At 44.4% G+C, this 17,906-nt stretch overlaps 2 protein-coding genes across 3 annotated transcripts in view; both read right to left on the reverse strand.

The window, feature by feature from the left end:
* Positions 1–17,906, reverse strand: part of LOC126996520 (uncharacterized) — a 77,822-nt gene that overhangs the window by 16,034 nt on the left and 43,882 nt on the right. The window lies entirely within an intron of this gene.
* On the reverse strand, positions 11,982–16,951 carry LOC126993899 (uncharacterized). 2 transcript variants are annotated; one of them, XM_050853139.1, is made up of 2 exons: positions 15,492–16,951; positions 11,982–15,164 (listed from the first exon to the last, which is right to left on the reverse strand). In XM_050853139.1, the coding sequence occupies exon 2, from the start codon at positions 12,919–12,921 to the stop codon at positions 12,013–12,015; it is 909 nt and encodes a 302-aa protein (XP_050709096.1). In that variant the 5' UTR covers positions 12,922–15,164; positions 15,492–16,951; the 3' UTR covers positions 11,982–12,012. The 2 variants fall into 2 exon arrangements, with proteins under 2 accessions (XP_050709096.1, XP_050709038.1); XM_050853081.1 differs by having other exon boundaries at positions 11,982–15,220; positions 15,256–16,951.

Consider the following 17,906-nt stretch of genomic DNA (forward strand, 5'->3'; position numbering starts at 1 on the left):
CACGCATCAGCTACCGTAAGCCCCAAACTTTACCTAGATGACCACCTGGGGAACACGCGTCAGCTAGCGTAAGCCGCCAACTCTACCAAACTTTAACATCCTCTATTCACCCTCCTCCTCTTCCTACCCCATCCCAAGCACGGCACCTTCCTCCCTTTAACCATACACGTCCTCTACTAAATCTACTTCCTCCATTCACATCCCCCTGCCTCTCCCCGACACCCTCTTTCACCGCCTCTCCATCACAGCCCACACTATCTTTCCCTTTATCACTCCCATCTCCTACCATTTCTCTATCATATCCTTCCCATGCCTCAACCGTGTTCATTTTTCTTCTCTCATTCTTCCTTCACTTCCCTCTTCCCTTCTTCTACCTCCCCTCCTCTCCTCTCCTATCCACTTTCCATCTCCTCTACCCCTCCTCCCTCTTCGTATGCTTTCCTTTCCTAATTTGAAGATACACTACCTCCACTTCTTTTCCTTTTCTTTCTTCCTCTTCCTCTTCCTCGTCTACCTCTATCGCATCAGTGCCTACTCAGCCTCTCCACCTCCACACATTCCACAACTGGCACTGAGGCATCGAGGTGAGAGGTGCCAGGGCCATCAGTGCCATGAGTGGGGTGCTGGAGGGGTGACGAGAAACACACCCTCGCCACACACACCACACACCCCATTACCCTTATCGCCCACATCACCTCCACTAACGTGCTCTCTCTCTCTCTCTCTCTCTCACACACATCCATCACATTCCTTTTTTTTTTCATTTTCCACAACCTAAATTCCTTTCTTCCTTCCCTCCTTCAATCTCTCTCAATTTATTTTTTACATGTTTTCTTCAGCGCATCTTTACTCACTTATCTCTTTCTCCTCAACTTCCCTCTACCTCAACCTTTCTCCTGCCACGTATCAATTTCTTTTAGTACAGTATTGGGGTCATCTTTTTCCCCACCTTCCCTATATAGCAGGTCACTTAACGCTATAGCCACACCCCACACACACCACCACCACCACACCCACCAACAAGAACAACACAAGCACTACCACCACCACCAACAACAACAACAGCATCCCTTCCACTAGTACCAAAACAAACAACAATGATGAACGACAAAAAGCAAATGCCCCACACACACAAAAAAAAAACACTCCATCCATTAGTTCGCTTTCCAATCCATTGCTACAGACCTCCTCCTTCTCCTCCTTTTCCCCTTCCCCACCGTCCTGCATTCCTCCATCCCACCAGCCAACCCATTCCCCCAATGCTCTTCCCCATCATAGCATCCTCAGTACCGCAGCATCCCATCTCCACCATCATCTCCTCCTCCTCCTCCCGCTGAAAGAATTAGGCCACACCTGCCGAGGGAGAAAGCAACATCAGCCTTTGCCTTACCTTTCCGCGTCCCACAGAACTACAGGTGACCGTCCACACCTGAGAAAAAGCTACACAGACCCCCCCCCCCCCCTTCCACCTCCTCATCTCTCTCTCTCTCTCTCTCTCTCTCTCTCTCTCTCTCTCTCTCGTGGGCAATGACTCGCACAAGGCTTGACGAGATTCTACGATTCTCATTAAGATTAAATTATGTCATCGCGGGAGAGAAGAAAGGAATGCTGTGTCAAGAAAGGTACTCTCTCTCTCTCTCTCTCTCTCTCTCTCTCTCTCTCTCTCTCTCTCTCTCTCCAAATATTTGTTCGTCTTCTCCCAATCAAACAGAAACGAGGGATGATGGACGCGCTTGGACACACACACACACACACACACACACACACACACACACACACACACACACCGAGCGGTTAGTCAAAGAAATTTTACACACACACACACACACACACACACACACACACACACAAACCGAGCGGTTAGTCAAAGAAATTTTACACACACACACACACACACACACACACACACACACACACACACACACACAAGTAGGTCTGAGAGAGAAGATGCAGCCTCACTTCCCCATCTTTCCCTCCCCCTCCCCTCTCCTTTCCCTCCTTTCCTCCCTCCCTCATCTCTGACACAGCATCCACCGCCCACCTACCTGCGGCTGTCATTAGTGGGCAAGGAGGTAACGGCGGGAGAGAAGGAAGAGAGGAGGAAAACAGGATGAAAATAGGATGAAGACAAGAGAAAATGGTACAGGTAAGAACGAAATAGGTATAATCGGGGAAAGGAAGAAGCAGAAGAACAAGTAGAGGAAATGAAAATAAGGAATTGAAGAAGAAGAATGAAATAGATGGGATTGAGAATGAGGGACGGGGAGGCAGAGTAACAGGGAGAAGGAGGTGGTATTAGAGAAAAAGAGAGATAGGAGCAAGGAAAAGAAAAAGGGATTGATAGACAGCGTATGGGAGAGGGAAGATGAACAAGGAAAGGAAGGGATGAAAAAAAAGAGAACGAGGTGGTATTAGAGAGAAAGAGAAAAGAGCAGGGAAAGGAAAAAGGGATTGAAAGACAGCGAATGGGAGAGGGAAGATGAACAAGGAAAGGAAGGGAGGAAAACAGAGAAAGGGGTACAGCAAGGAAACGAAGAAGGGATTGAGAGACAGCGTAAGGGGGAAGCAGAGTAACAGGGAGAGGATGGGAGGAAACAGGAGAAAAAAAAAGAGGATAAGATAAAATAAAGGAAGAAGGGATTGAGAAAGCCGACTAACTGCAAGACGAGGGGAAGAAACGAAAGACAAAGGAAGGAAAGGAAGATGCGATTCAGAGACAGGGGAACGGGAATGCAGATGAAGAGGGAGAGGAAAGGAGGAAGGAAAGGAGTTGGAGGAAGAGCAAGGAAAGGAGGGAGGAAGAGTGGGGGCTCATTAGGGCGTATCACCATCAGGGGCGACCTAAGGCAAGTCAACATTAACCGAGAGTAATGGAGGGAGTGGGGAGGAGGCAGGGAGAGGAGGAGGAGGGGAAGAAAGGGAGGGGAAAGCGAGCAGGCGGTGATTAGGTTGGAATTTGGGACTGGAATGCAAGAGATAAATGCTATGATGATTATTGGGGTGCTCTGTTCTAGATAAATGCGATGCTACTACTACGACTATACTCCTCCTCCTCCTCCTACTACTACTACTACTACCACTACTACCACTACTACTACTTCTACTACCACGAGATAAAAGCTGCTGGGGAGAAAGCAATCAGTAATCTTCCCTTCTAGCTCTCCTCTTCCCTCCATTCCTAGCTTTTTCCTCTCCTATTCTACTACTACTACTACTACTACTACTACTACTACTACCAACAACAACAACAACAACAACAACAACAAGAAAAGCTGCTGGGGAGAAAGTAATCAGCAATCTTCTTCCCTTCTAGCTCTCCTTTTCCCTCCATTCCTAGCTTTTTCCTCTCCTATTCTACTACTACTACTACTACTACTACTACTACTACCAACAACAACAACAACAACAAGAAAAGCTGCTGGGGAGAAAGTAATCAGTAATCTTCTTCCCTTCTATCCCCTTCTTCCCTCCATTCCTAGCTTTTTCCTCTCCTATTCTACTACTACTACTACTACTACTACTACTACTACTACTACCAACAACAACAAGAAAAGCTGCTGGGGAGAAAGTCATCAGTAATCTTCTTCCCTTCTAGCCCTCCCCTTCCCTCCATTCCTAGCTTTTTCCTCTCCTATTCTACTACTACTACTACTACTACTACTACTACTACTACTACTACTACCAACAACAACAACAACAACAACAACAACAAGAAAAGCTGCTGGGGAGAAAGCAATCAGCAATCTTCTTCCCTTCTATCCCCTTCTTCCCTCCATTCCTAGCTTTTTCTTCTATTTGCTTTTCCTCTCCCAGTCAACGAGGAAAAAATGAAGGACGGAAGAGGAAAAAGATAGAGATTGGATACGAGAACAATAACGCGAGTGATATTAATTTGGGTTTATAATAATTAGGGGAGGGCGTTAATTAAGGCAGGTGTTTAATGACCATTAGCGTGATGAGAGGCGTGTGGTGATTATGGTGCTGCTGCTGCTGTTGTTGTTGTGATGATGCTGGGCGGGGGAGTAAAGAGAGGGTGGTGATGATGATAATGGTGGTGAAAACATATCTAAAAGCAAGAGAAAATCAATAACAAAAGACAAAACGAAGAAGAGAAAGAAGAAAGAAGAAAAACAAGAAGAGGAAGGAAGGAAGAAGAAAGAGAAGGGGAAAATATGAAAAAGATGCAGCAAAAAAAAGAGAAAGAAGGGGAAAAAGAAAGAAGAAAAAGAAAATAACAATAACAGGAACAAGAACAAGAAAAACAAGAGCAAAAAGAAGAAAAAGAAGAGCAAGAACAAAAAGAACAATAAGAAAAACAAGAAGAAGAAGAAAAAGAAGAAGAAAAAGAAGAAGAAAGACGAGTGGGACGAAAATAATTAAGGTGACAAGACGGGAGGTAAGGATGATGGAAGCAACGAGGCGGAGGAGGAGGAGGAGGAGGAGGAGGAGGAGGAGGAGGAGGTGGAGGCGGAGGAGGAGGAGGAGGAGGAGGTGGAGGCGGAGGAGGAAGAAGAAATAATGAAACACACATAAAGGAGAAAGGAAGAAAATACGTTGTCGGGTGAGGCAAACAAATGTCTCTTAAATTTCAACACTCGTAAGAAAGAAAGAAGAAAGAAAGAAAGGAAGAAAGAAAGAAAGAACTGGATGATGAAGAGAGAACGTGAAGAAAATAAAAATGAATAAGAGAGAAGAAAAACACACAGGACACAAAGACGCCGGAGAAGAAAGGAACGACCGAGAAAGACTGAAAAAAAATAAAGAAAAGAAAAAATGTCCAGGTAAGAGGAAGAGGAGGAGGAGGAGGAGGAGGTAAAATAAGAGAAACTATATGGAGACACCGAGAAAAAAAAAGAAGAAAGGAGGAAGTCTAGCAATAACGGAGAGCACAGAGGAGGGAGGAAGAGAGAGAGACAGAGGGATGGAGGGAGGAAGGAAGGGAGGAAAGGAGGAGAGGGGTGGAGGAAAACAGGAAGAAGGAAAAAGGTAAACGCTACCGTGGCTAAAGTTAACAGCATTGAGAGGGAGGAAAGAGAGAGGGGTGGAGAGAAGACAGTAAAGGGAGAGAAGAAGCGGAGGGAAGTAGGAAGCTAGAAGAGAACAAGAACAGGAGAGGAAAAAGAAGACTGGGAGAGGAAAAAGGTAGGAAACGGAAGGAAGAGGAAAGAGAAAAGAAGGGAGGGAGAGGAAAAAAAGAGGGAAGGGGAGGAAAAAGATAGGAATTGGAGGGAATAGGAAAGGTAGAAGAACAGGAGGAAAAAGGAGGGAGGAGGAGGAGAGGAAAAAAGGAGACTGGGAGAGGAAAAGGGTAGGAAACGGAAGGCAGAGGAGAGCGAAAAGAAGGGAAAATATGGAGGAAAAACGAGGCAGAGAGAGGAAAAAGATAGGAAATGGAGGGAAGAGGAAAGGTAGAAGAACAGGAGAGGAAAAAGGAGAGAGGAGGAGAGGAAAAAGGAAGAGTGGAGGGAAAGAAGAGAAGGTGAGAAGAGATAAAGAGGCGGAAGAAGAAAAGAAAACGAAGCATGGTTAATGAGGAAATAAGGAGGAGGAAGAAGGGAACGAGAGGAAGGGAAACGGGAAAGGAGGAGGAGGATGTGGAGGAGGAGGAGGAGGAGGAGGTAACGGTGAGCGGTGCAGGTGCGTTACGGCCTAGTGGCACATGGACCGGTATGATTTTCTCTCTCTCTCTCTCTCTCTCTCTCTCTAATCACCACCATTTCCACGTTTTCCTTTCAACATCATCATCTCCATCACCTCTTCACTATACCTTCAATATATCACCATCACCCATTCCATCCCTATCACTGCCTCATCATCTTCACCACCTGTATCATCTCTTCACTATACCACCACTTTTTCACTATACCTTCTCTTACCTTATTCCCTGCATCACCATCCCCTGTACTATAATCCCATCCATCACCATTACTTTACCATCACTTGCAACACTATCCCTTCCATCACCATCACTTGTATCACCATCCCTTCCGGCACCATCACTACGTCACGATCACTCCACACCTAGAGGGGAACAAAAGGCTGCTCACTCACGCTCCGGCTCCCTAATTACCGCCACAATATGCCTGCACTTCACCGACAACGCGAGGCAGAAAGATAGACAGCTGGAGAGGCTATCGGGAAGAAACGGAAGAATGGAGAATGTGAAGAGACGAACAAACAATGAATGGAAGGAAGGAAGGAAGGAAGGAAACAAAGAAGCAGAGCAGAAAGACGGACAGGCAGAGAGGCAATCGGCAAGAAACGGAAGAATAATGGAAAGAAAGGCAGGAAGGAAGGAAAAAATGGAGGCACGAACAACAAAGAATGGATGATAAAAAGGAAGGAAGGAAGGAAGGAAGGAAGGAACAACATAGAGACAGGTGGAGAGGCAATCGGCAAGAAACGGAAAAATAATGCTGGAGAGGAAGGAAGGAAGACACGAGCAAACAAAGAATGGATGATAAAAAGGAAGTAAGGAAGGAAGGAAGGAAGGATGTTAGGAAAGATGCAGAACAGATATGTAGAGAAACAATCGGCAATAAAGCAAAGAATAATACTGGAATGGAAGGAGACAAGAAAAATGAAGACACGATTGAACAAAGAATGGACGATAGAAAGGAAGGAAGGAAGGAAGGAAAGGAAGCAAGGAAGGAAAGGAAGCAAGGAAGGAAGCAAGAAGGAAGGAAAGGAAGCAAAGAAGGAAGGAATAAAGGAAGGAAGGAAGGAAGGAAAGGAGGAGGGAGGGAGGGAAGAAGGAAGGAAGGAAGGAAGGAGGGAAGGAAAAGAAGGAAAGAAGGCGCTGAGCAGAAAGACAAGGAGGTATAGAGGAAATCGGTGAGAAACAGAAGAATAACAGAGGAGAAAAAAGTAGGGAAAGGAAAAAAAAATAGACAAAAAATCGATGGTAGAATGGAAGGAAGGAAGGAACCAACAAAGGAAGAAAAGAAAGACAGGTAAATAAAAAAGGCAATCGACAAGAGGGAAGAATAATGGTGGAAAGGAAGGCAGGAAGGAAACAGAAAAAAAAAAAAAGATGGAAGACTCGAACACAGAATGGATGGATGAAAGAGAGAAAGCAATAATGGAGAGAAAAAGGGAAGGAATAACGTAAAGATAGACGGAGAAATAAGTGATGAAAAAACAAAGGATGAAAAAGGGAAAGAAGGAAACTAGGAAGGAAGGAAGGAAGGAAGGAAAACGAGACAGGTAAATGTAGAGACAATCGGCGAGAAGGAAATAAAAGTAGGAAGTAAAGAAGAGAAAAAAAAACAGGAAAGGAACACACGGAGAGCAAGATGGATGGGCAAACAAACAAACGAACGAACGAACAAAGATCAGAAGAAAGGACGGCAGGAAGGAAAACAGCGAAAGAACAAACGCCCCCCCCCCAAAAAAAAAAAAAAAAATATTGGCAACAGAAAATTGGAGAAAATAAGTTTGCTAGAAAAATGAAGAAGAGACGGAACTAATTAAAAGAAGGCGTCAAAAGAAATAAACGAGAATGAACGAGACAAAGGAAGGAAAAGAATTACGGACTCTTGAAGGTAATAGCTAAAAGACTCTTGCGATATTTTTTCACGAACCTTAAAGTTACTCCTCCTCCTCTTCCTCCTCCTCCCCTGCCTTCTTCGCTAATGAATCTACTAATGACGCTGTGTAATTAAATTTAACACTGAAGCGATGATTAACCAAGACCCCAGTACCTGAGAGAGAGAGAGAGAGAGAGAGAGAGAGAGAGAGAGAGAGAGAGAGAGAGAGAGAGAGAGAGAGAGAGAGAGAGAGAGAGAGAGAGAGAGAGAGAGAGAGAGAGAGAGAGAGAGAGAGAGAGAGAGAGAGAGAGAGAGAGATGGGGGGTCAGGTGTGGGGGGGAGGGGTACAGAGGTAGTTGAAAATATAATTGTGTTCAGTGTTGCGTAGGGGACGGAAAGGGAGGAAGAGGAGGCAAATAAGGATGCGAGCAAGTGGGGAAGGAGTTTCTTTGTGTAGCGGAGATAAAGGAAGTGGCTAACTATGGGGAGAAAAAAAAAAAGGAAGGAAATCATATAAAAAAAAAAAGTATGAGAGGAGGTAAAAGGGTTAGTTTTAGAAGTGATGAGAGAAGGAATCTTATCCGTGAAAATAAGAGAAAAACGTCGAAGAGGAACAACAGTAGAAAAAAAACTAAAATAAAAACAGCAAAAATAAATAAATGGAGGCACGAAAATTAGCTGCTATTACTGAAAAAAACAAAACATGAAAGAGGAAGAAGTGGAGGAGAACGGAGGAGATCGCTGGGGATACGAGACTAAAAACGAAAAAAAAAGAAAAAAGTGAAGATTTAGAAAAAAAGGGGCATACAGGATGGGGGGGAGCAAAAATTGAATAAATGTGGACAGGAAGGGGACAATTCAGTGGGCGGGGGAGAAAGTGGAAGGGGACAAAATTTAGTAAGTGGGGAGAGGAAGGGGACAATTCAGAGGGTGAGGGAGGAAGATGAAGGGGACAAAATTCAGAAAGAGGGGAAGAGGAAGGGGACAAAATTCAGAAAGTGGGGAAGAGGAAGGGGACAAAATTAAGGAAGTGTGTGTGTGGGGGGGGGGGGGGACAAAATTCAAAGGGTGGGGAAGGAAGGGGTACAAAATTCAGTGGGTGGGGGAGGAAGAGGAAGGGGACAAATTCAGAAAGTGAGGGGGAGGGGGGGAGGGAGGCGACAAAATTCTGAGGGTGGGGAAGGAAGGGGGGACAAAATACAGAGGCTGGGGAGGAAGAGGAAGGGGACAAATTCAGAAAGTGGGAAGGAGGGGGGAGGGAGGCGACAAAATTCTGAGGGTGGGGAAGGAAGGGGGGACAAAACACAGAGGCTGGGGAGGAGGAGGAAGTGGGGAGCTCCTGGCGGTATAAAATAATAATAAGTCACGAGAATAGTTAATGATAATAATAACCATTCGTAATTAGTGGGTTGGCAGGTTTTTCACCCCAATGACCCCTAATGACCGGGAAAAGCCTCTGGAGATAATTAACACCAATCTGCCTCAGCGGCTGTCCAAAGCGTCGCCATTAGCCAACAGTAATTATTGACCGGCGCGAGGAATGATGATGATGATGATGATGATGGTTGTGGTTGTGGTGGTGATAGTGGTGGTGTTGGTGGTGATGATGATGATGATGATGATGATGATGGTTGTGGTGGTGATAGTGGTGGTGTTGGTGATGATGATGATGATGATGGTGATGGTTGTGGTTGTGGTGGTGTTGGTGATGATGATGGTTGTGGTTGTGGTGGTGTTGGTGGTGATGATGATGATGATGATGGTTGTGGTGGTGATAGTGGTGGTGTTGGCGATGATGATGATGATGGTTGTGGTTGTGGTGGTGATAGTGGTAGTGTTGGTGATGAAGAGGATGATGGTTGTGGTTGTGGTGGTGATAGTGGTGGTGTTGGTGGTGATGATTATGATTATGATGATGATGGTTGTGGTTGTGGTGGTGATAGTGGTGGTGTTGGTGATGATGATGATGATGATGATGATGATGATGGTTGTGGTGGTGGTGTTGGTGACGATGATGATGATGATGATGATACATTCAAGAAGAGGTTAGATAAAGCCATGGATGGTGAGGACGTTCTTATGTAATAATGATGACTGTGATAAAGAAAAGTAATAAAGAATAACAATAGTAAAAATTAAGGTAAAGTAGGCGGTATACGCTATTGCTGCGCGTAACCTCAGTGCTCATCTTCGTCGCATTAATAATAGTGAATAATAAAAAAAAATAATGATAACGATAGTGATGAGTGATGATTGTGATGATAATAATGATAAAGTTGGTAATGATATATCAGCTTTAATTTCCCGAAGTAGACAACAACAACAACAACAACAACAACAATAATAATAATAATAATAATAATAATAATAATAATAATAATAATAATAATAATAATAATAATAATAATAATGAACCCCTTTTTTTGCCCTCGCCATGGTGTTGAGTCCCATTGCGTTCTTGCGGCTATTTCTATATTTAACTTAATTGCTTTTAATTTTTGGTAATTTTCCATTATGGTTGACCTCTCCTTTTTAGTCGTACGGCATTATACGAAATACTCCCCCGTAAATCTCTCTCTCTCTCTCTCTCTCTCTCAACCGAAATGTAGGTAAGCGCTGGGTGAAGAGCGTGGTCGGTTGCCTTGTTACGTAAAAAGGTGGAGGAGGAGGAGGAGGAGGAGAAAGGTTGAAGGGGAGGTCTTGGAAGAACGTAGGGGTGCAAATCGTGGGTACTTGGCTCTCCTTCTCCTTCTCCTTCTCCTCCTCCTCCTCCTCCTCCTCCTCCAGCACCTTCACCTTCATACCAGACCCGCTCAGCCGTGACTTTCGCTACTCACCTCTCCTCCTCCTCCTCCTCCTCCTCTTCTTCAATTCTTCTTCCTCCTCTCCTTCCTTTGTTTCCTCTTTGCTCTCATTTCCTTCTTAATTCCGTCATCTCCTTTCTTCCTCTTCTCCACCCCTTTATCTTCACATACTTCTTCTTTCTTTCTACTAAATATCTTCTAATTCTTTATCTTTATCACCGAAATCTCTTCCATCTCCTCTTTCTTCATATTTCTTCTCTCCTCCTCCTCCTCCTCCTCCTCCTCATCATCATCATCATCATCATTATCATCTAGCTCTCATCTTGCTGCTGCTTGTTCTTCACAATACTCTATTTTTATCCTTCTAATTATCCTTCTTTCTTTTCCTTCTTCTTTTCTTCTTCTTTTTCTTTTCTTTTTTCTTCTTCCGCCCACATCATTGTCAGGGAGAGGAAAGCACCATTGGCAAGGCTACAATATTCCTTCCATTTCTTCCTTTTCCCATTTACCCTTCATCTTTTTTTTTTCTTCTGATTCCTTTCTTTATCCATTCTTCGCTTTTTCTGTTACTGTTACTCTCTTCTTCTCCTTTCTCTTCATCCTACTCTTCGTTCTTGTGTCTCCTTCTCTTCCTTACATTTCTCCCTTTCCCCTTTATCTTTTTTATTTCACATTCTTTTTCCATTCTTTCCTTTTCCAGCTCGTCACTCTTTTCTCTTTTCATTTCTTCATCTCATTCTTCGTTGTTGTGTTTCCTTCTTCCTCCTCTTCCTCACATCGACTTCCTTTCTCTCTTCTTTTTTTACTTTACTATCAGTTTCCTCTTCCTCCTCCTCCTCCTCCTCCCGTATTTTTCCAGTTCCTTTATTCCTCCTTTCTCTTCTCTTTCACAAGTTTCTCTAATAGTTTTATCCCTTCCATTCTGCTCTCTCTCTCTCCCTCCACTTCGTTTTTCACCTCCACTTCAGGCTCTTCTTATTCCAATTCACTTAGGCACTTTTTCCTCCTTCAAGACTTCTCCTCTTCCTCCTCTCAGTTCCACTTTTAACTTTCTTATTCTCACTCAAAATTTCTTACTCCTTCCTTCCTCAAACTCTCCTCCCTGTTCCTCCTTCTCCTCCTCCGCCTACTGGTGCTGGTGGAGGGCGGCGAGAGGCTCAGAGGCAGCGCTGTGGTCAGTCAAGTGCAGCGCTAATCGCTCGCATTCATTACAGGCTGGGTCCGTGAGGCGAGCGGGAGGAGGAGGAGGAAGAGGAGGAGGAGGGGGAGAGGGAGGGTTGCTAGTGGGAGTTCAGGGTAGGTGAAGGATGCAGTGGATAGGAGAGGGATAATGCAGGCCGGGAAATGGGAGTTTGGGAGGAGATCAAGAGAGGAGAGGAAGGGGAGATGAGGAGGAATAGGATGAGGAAGGAAAGAGAATGGAAGAGAAGGGATGAATAGGCGTTAGGAAGAGGAGGGTGAATAGAGAGAGAGAGGAGAGAGAGAGAGAGAGAGAGAGAGAGAGAGAGAGAGAGAGAGAGAGAGAGAGAGAGAGAGAGAGAGAGAGAGAGAGAGAGAGAGAGAGAGAGAGAGAGAATGAAGAATGAAATATTAGCGTAAAGTGAACTGTGAATAATGCCGCCATTAATATCCCTTGCCACCACCACCACCACCACCTCCACCTCCTCCTCCTCCTCTAACTATACGAGTGGGTGATTCCACTGCTCCCTGCCTCCACAGACGCTGCCACATACATCTCCACTTCCTCCTTTCCTCCTCCCTCCTCCTTCCTTCCTTTCCTCCGCTGGTGTGGCGCCGCGTCCGTGTGGCGCCAGGAAGCCAGTCGCGTCCGTAGATGGAAAGGACGGCCGGGATTTAAGGATGGGAAGGCACAATGTATGAGCGGGGGAAAGGGGCGCCAGGTATTTGGGGATTGAAAATAATGCGGAAAAAGGGAACGAGGAGGAAAACGAAAAGGGGCAGGTATTTGGGGATGGAAAATAATGCGGAAAAAGGGAGCGATGAGGAAAATGAAAAGGGGCAGGTATTTGGGGATGGAAAATAATGCGGAAAAAGGGAGCGATGAGGAAAATGAAAAGGGGCAGGTATTTGGGGATGGAAAATAATGCGGAAAAAGAAGGGAGCGAGGAGGAAAATGAAAAGGGGCAGGTATTTGGGGATGGAAAATAATGCGGGAAAAGAAGGGAACGAGGAGGAAATTGAAAAGGATAAGAAAAAACAGTAAGTATATGAAGCAAGTAAAAACGGGAGCCAAAAAGAGGATGGATCGATGGAGAAAAGGAATCAGGAAAGGAAATAGGGAAGGGATGGAATGAAGGAAGGGAGAGGGAGTATTTCAATAAGGCATATAGATCCGAGGAGGAGGAGGAGGAGGAGGAGGAGGGTGGAACTTGGATGAGTAGAGGAGGGACACTTCCACTTCCTCCCTGGCATGGGGGGACCTCTGCAAGCCATCGCATCTTTAGTGAAAACCACGCCCCATTCGCCCTCCTCTCCCTATCATCTCCCCCCCCCTCTCTCTCTCTCCCTCTCCCTCTCTCTCTCTCTCTCTCATACACTAAGTTGAGCTTCCCTCTCTCCTCCGTCATGATTGTTCTTCCTTCTCTCCTCCGCCACTCTTCTTGCTTTCCTTTCGTCTCCAAGACCTGCCTCTACTTCTTTTTCAAACTCCCCGCATGTCCGCATTTCCTTCCCTCCTCGACCCAATCTGTCCTTTTTTTTCTTTCTCCCATCTGTCAGTTCCATATCTTCTACCTATTCTGTCCTTCCCGTCTTCTGTACAGTGGTTATCATTCCCTACTCCTTCATTCCCCTTTGCCCTATCAGTTATTCTTTCATTTGCCTCTTCTTTTATCTCTTTACTTTACTTTATCTGCCTATTACTCTTCCTCTTAACCCAATCTATCCTTCTCATTTTCCTCTTTACGCGGTCTGCCCTTCCCAACCTTCACCTTTACCCCGTCTGTCTTTTCCTCTCCTCTCTTCCGTTTACTTCGTCTGTCTTTCCCTCGCCTCCTCCGCTCTCCTATCTCCCTCCCTCCCTCAACCAGGACTTCCTTGCGACGTAGGATGAATAGCAACTTGGAGAATGTCCAGTGTACCGGCGCCAAGACTCAGCCACGGCGCCCCCCTTCCCCCATCAGCCGCCATCATCATCGCCATCACTTCCGTCAGTCCCCGCCCACCTCCATCACCATGAGCACCACTATAACCACTAACATAGAAGGCATACCACTAGTACAGGAATATCACTACGTACGTATGCCACCACTAAAGCACTGAAGCATTATCACCACTAACTCAGCCACCATCACAAGCGTCATTATAGCAAATACGACAATTACCTCCAACTACTTCATTTTCATGTTTTGCTTGTTTTACTTGTTACTGTTGTTTTGTTGTTGCTGTTTTTTTAATCCTACTACTACTACTACTACTACTACTACTACTACTACTGCTACTACTACTACTACCATTACAATACAAAACACCACTACCACCATTACTACTACTACTACTACTACGACGACGACCATTACAATACAAAACACCACTACCACCATTACTACTACTGCTACTACTACTACTACTACTACTACTACTACTACTACTACTACTACACAGCTGCTTCTTTGTCATACTGCCATGCATCAGACAGGACAACACGAACACAAAATAAAATGTTTCTAGGAACCACTCAGCAGCGTCACCAGAACACACACACACACACACACACACCTGTAGTCAATAATCCAGTAGTATTCCCAGACATATGTGAGTATATATGCCATTACCTGGGTCATGTGGGCGCTAGGTAACCATAAAGGACTCTCTCTCTCTCTCTCTCTCTCTCTCTCTCTCTCTCTCTCTCTCTCTCTCTCTCTCTCTCTCTCTCTCTCTCTCTCTCTCTCTCTCTCTCTCTCTCTCTCCTCAATTTGTCATCCCAATACATGTCTTTATTTTTCATCCCTTCCTTCCCCACTATTTATGTCTATCACAATCCATAAACTCTCTATCCCCCTCCCATTAGGTCAACTTTCCCCCCTTCATTCCCTCCCTTACAACCAGTCACTCCAGAACATGTCAATAACTTTCCTTTTTTTTTCCTTTTTTCTTTCACCCATCTTTACTTATTTTATCCCTATGATCCTTTAACCTTCCTTCCCTCTCTCACTCACATGTTTTACTTTTCCCTCTTATTCACTCCCTTATAATTCGTCACCCATGAGCTTGTTAATTATGTTACCCTTTTCCTCTTTTCCCTTCACCTCCCTTTGCCTGTTTTGTCCCTATGATCTCTAACCTTCCTTTCTTCCCTCGCAGTTGGTATTACTTTTTTCCCCATCATTCATTCTCTTCCCAATTCGCCATCCCAGAACATTTCTTTTTTTTACCTTTTTCCTCTTTTCCTCCATCTTTACCTATTTTGTCCCTATGATCCTTTAACCTTCCCTTTTTCCCTTGCAGTTTTTCTTACTTTTCCTCTTCATTCATTCTCTTCACAATTCGTCACCCCAGAACGTGTCAATTATTTTTACCTTTTTCCTTTTAATACCTCCCATTGCTTATTCTGTCCCTATGATCTCTAACCTTCCCTCTTCCCTCGCAGTTGGTATTATATTTTTTCCCCATCATTCACTCCCTCACAATTCGTCATCGCAGAACATTTCAATTATTTTTCCTTTTTTTCCCTCTTTTCCTTCACCTCAAATTACTTATTATGTCCCTATGATCCTTTACCCTTCCCTTCACCCTTCGCAGTTGGTCTTACTTTTCCCCTTTCATTCACTCCCTCACAATTCGCCATCCCAGAACATTTCAATTATTTTACCTTTTTCCTCCTTTCCTTCACCTCAATTTACTTTTATGTCCGTAAGATCATTTAACCTTCCCTTCCTTTTATGTCCGTAAGATCATTTAACCTTCCCTTCCTCCTTCGCAGTTGGTCTTACTTTTCCACCATCATTCACTCCCTCACAATTCGCCATCCCAGAACATTTCAATTATTTTACCCTTTTCCTCCTTTCCTTCACCTCAATTTACTTTTATGTCCGTAAGATCATTTAACCTTCCCTTCACCCTTCGCTGTTGGTCTTACTTTTCCCCCATCATTCACTCCCTCATAATTCACAATCCCAGAACATTTCAATTATTTTACCATTTTCTCCCTTTCCTTTACCTCCCTACGTCTTATGAGCCTTTAACCTTACTTTCTTCCCCCACAGGTAGTCTTACTTTTCCCCTTCACTCCCTCCCTATTCGCCATTCTAGTAGGCCTATATGTCCTTTTTTTTTTTTTACCTTTTCCCCATTTACTTCTCTCACGGCTCTGTAATTCTTTAACCCTCACTCGACTTATTTTACCATTTACTTTACTTATTCCCTTTATACCATTTACTCCCATTTACTTTATTTATCCCCCTTTATACCATTTACTCCCATTTACTTTACTCGTCTCGCTGTAACCCTCTAACCCTCGCACTGAACTCCATTTCGAATTTCCTCTCAATTTCACCCTCTTGGTTACTTACGGCCCATGCGTCACGTCACCGTTCCTTCACTTCATTGCCGAACATTTCACGATTCAGCTCTCACTTCCGCTTTCCTCACTTCTCTCCGTTCGTTCCTCATGCCTCTACGCCTCATTTTACGTCTCACTCATGCAGCCATACCTCAATTTTTTTTCCTTTCCTTAAAACGGATATTTTGATTTTTTTTCTTCCATTAGCTTCCTGTTTTCTCTTATTCGCCATCACTCTGTCTCATCACACCAGCTAAATTTTCCCCTTCACCCCATACAATTAACCCCCTCCCACCCTCTATACTTATAAATCCGTTCCTCGCATTCTCCAGTAACTTTCCCCGTCCCCGCCTCTCTTTAAATACCTTCTACATTCCTTTCCTCTACAACCCCACCCTCCTCCTCCTCCTCCTCCTCTTCTTTCCTCATCCTTACTCGTTATGTTTCCACAATCTTCTCTCCTCTAAACACTATGCAATCTTTCCCTCTCTTCATTCTTCTCTTCATACCCTCATATATTTTCCTTCCTTCCTTCCCTCCTCCTCCCCCCCCTTCTTGTGTCCTTCAGGTGTAGTCGATAACGCTGAATCGATAAATAGTTCACACTCATCAGTCCACACACACACACACACACACACACACACACACACACTGATGGCAAGTAATTCCAATAAGCGAAGAAACTGTATTACGTACTTAAATGGATGAGTAATACGAGGAACACACACACACACACACACACACACACACACACACTGATGGCAAGTAATTCCAATATGCGAAGAAATTGTATTACGTACTTAAATGGATGAGTAATACGAGGAATACACACACACACACACACACACACACACACACACACACACACACACACACACACACACACTGATGGCAAGTAATTCCAATATGCGAAGAAATTGTATTACGTACTTAAATGGATGAGTAATACGAGGAATACACACACACACACACACACACACACACACACACACACGCACACACCTCTTTCCTAAACACACACTTGGAGAGCATGTCACACCCTCACTTCCCCTCCCTCACTACCATTCTCGTCTCCCCCTCCCTCATGCCCCACCTCATTTTCCCCTTACTCATTCCTCATCACACTCCCCAAACGTGCTGTTTGGGGAGTGTGATGAGGAATGAGGAAGGGGAATTTAAATACTGTACCCACATTTCCTTTCTTCTTTTAACCACTTTTTTTAACTTTTCCATCCCCCTCCCTCATGACCCATCTCATTTTCCCCTTCCTCATCACACTCCCCAAACAGCACAATCACACCAGCCAAGAGGAATTTAAATGCTATACCCACATTTCCTTTCTTCCTTTAACCACTTTTTTTTAACTTTTCCATCCCACTTCCTCTATATCTGACGTTCCTCCTCTCTCTTAAAGTCCACCCCAACGCTGTCCCTCTTCCCCCTCCAGCCCCGATACATAACACAAAGCACATACACACTAAAACAAAGGATACCCCCGAAAAACACACCAGGAAAAGTGATACAGGATATTACCAAATCACGCGACCGAAAACCGGACGAGGGGGACGAATAACTGATGTGAAAAGACGAGGAGGAGGACGAGGAAGAAGGAGAACGCGGTCATAAAGGAGTATTGAAGGAAAAGTCGGTGAATAATGGGATTGAAGGGGAGAAGAAAGGGAGCAGTGATAAATATTAAGGGCTGAGAGGGAGAGGAGAGAGAGAGAGAGAGAGAGAGAGAGAGAGAGAGAGAGAGAGAGAGAGAGAGAGAGAGAGAGAGAGATAGTAATAATCTCGAACGAGGAAAAAATTAACGAATTAAAAAAAAGAAAAAGATGAAAGACTATTAGGAAAAGACCGAGAGATAAATGAGAAATGAGGATGAAAAGGGAAAGTGGCCGAGCAAAACAGGGAGGCAATTTAAGCAGACACGACACGCCAAATGAGAGAGAGAGAGAGAGAGAGAGAGAGAGAGAGAGAGAGAGAGAGAGAGAGAGAGAGAGAGAGAATATTCAGACTCATACAAGCTCCAACGTGTATTATTATTTTCCT

Source organism: Eriocheir sinensis, chromosome 1, assembly GCF_024679095.1.
Source record: "Eriocheir sinensis breed Jianghai 21 chromosome 1, ASM2467909v1, whole genome shotgun sequence".
Taxonomy (NCBI): Eukaryota; Metazoa; Arthropoda; class Malacostraca; order Decapoda; family Varunidae; genus Eriocheir; species Eriocheir sinensis.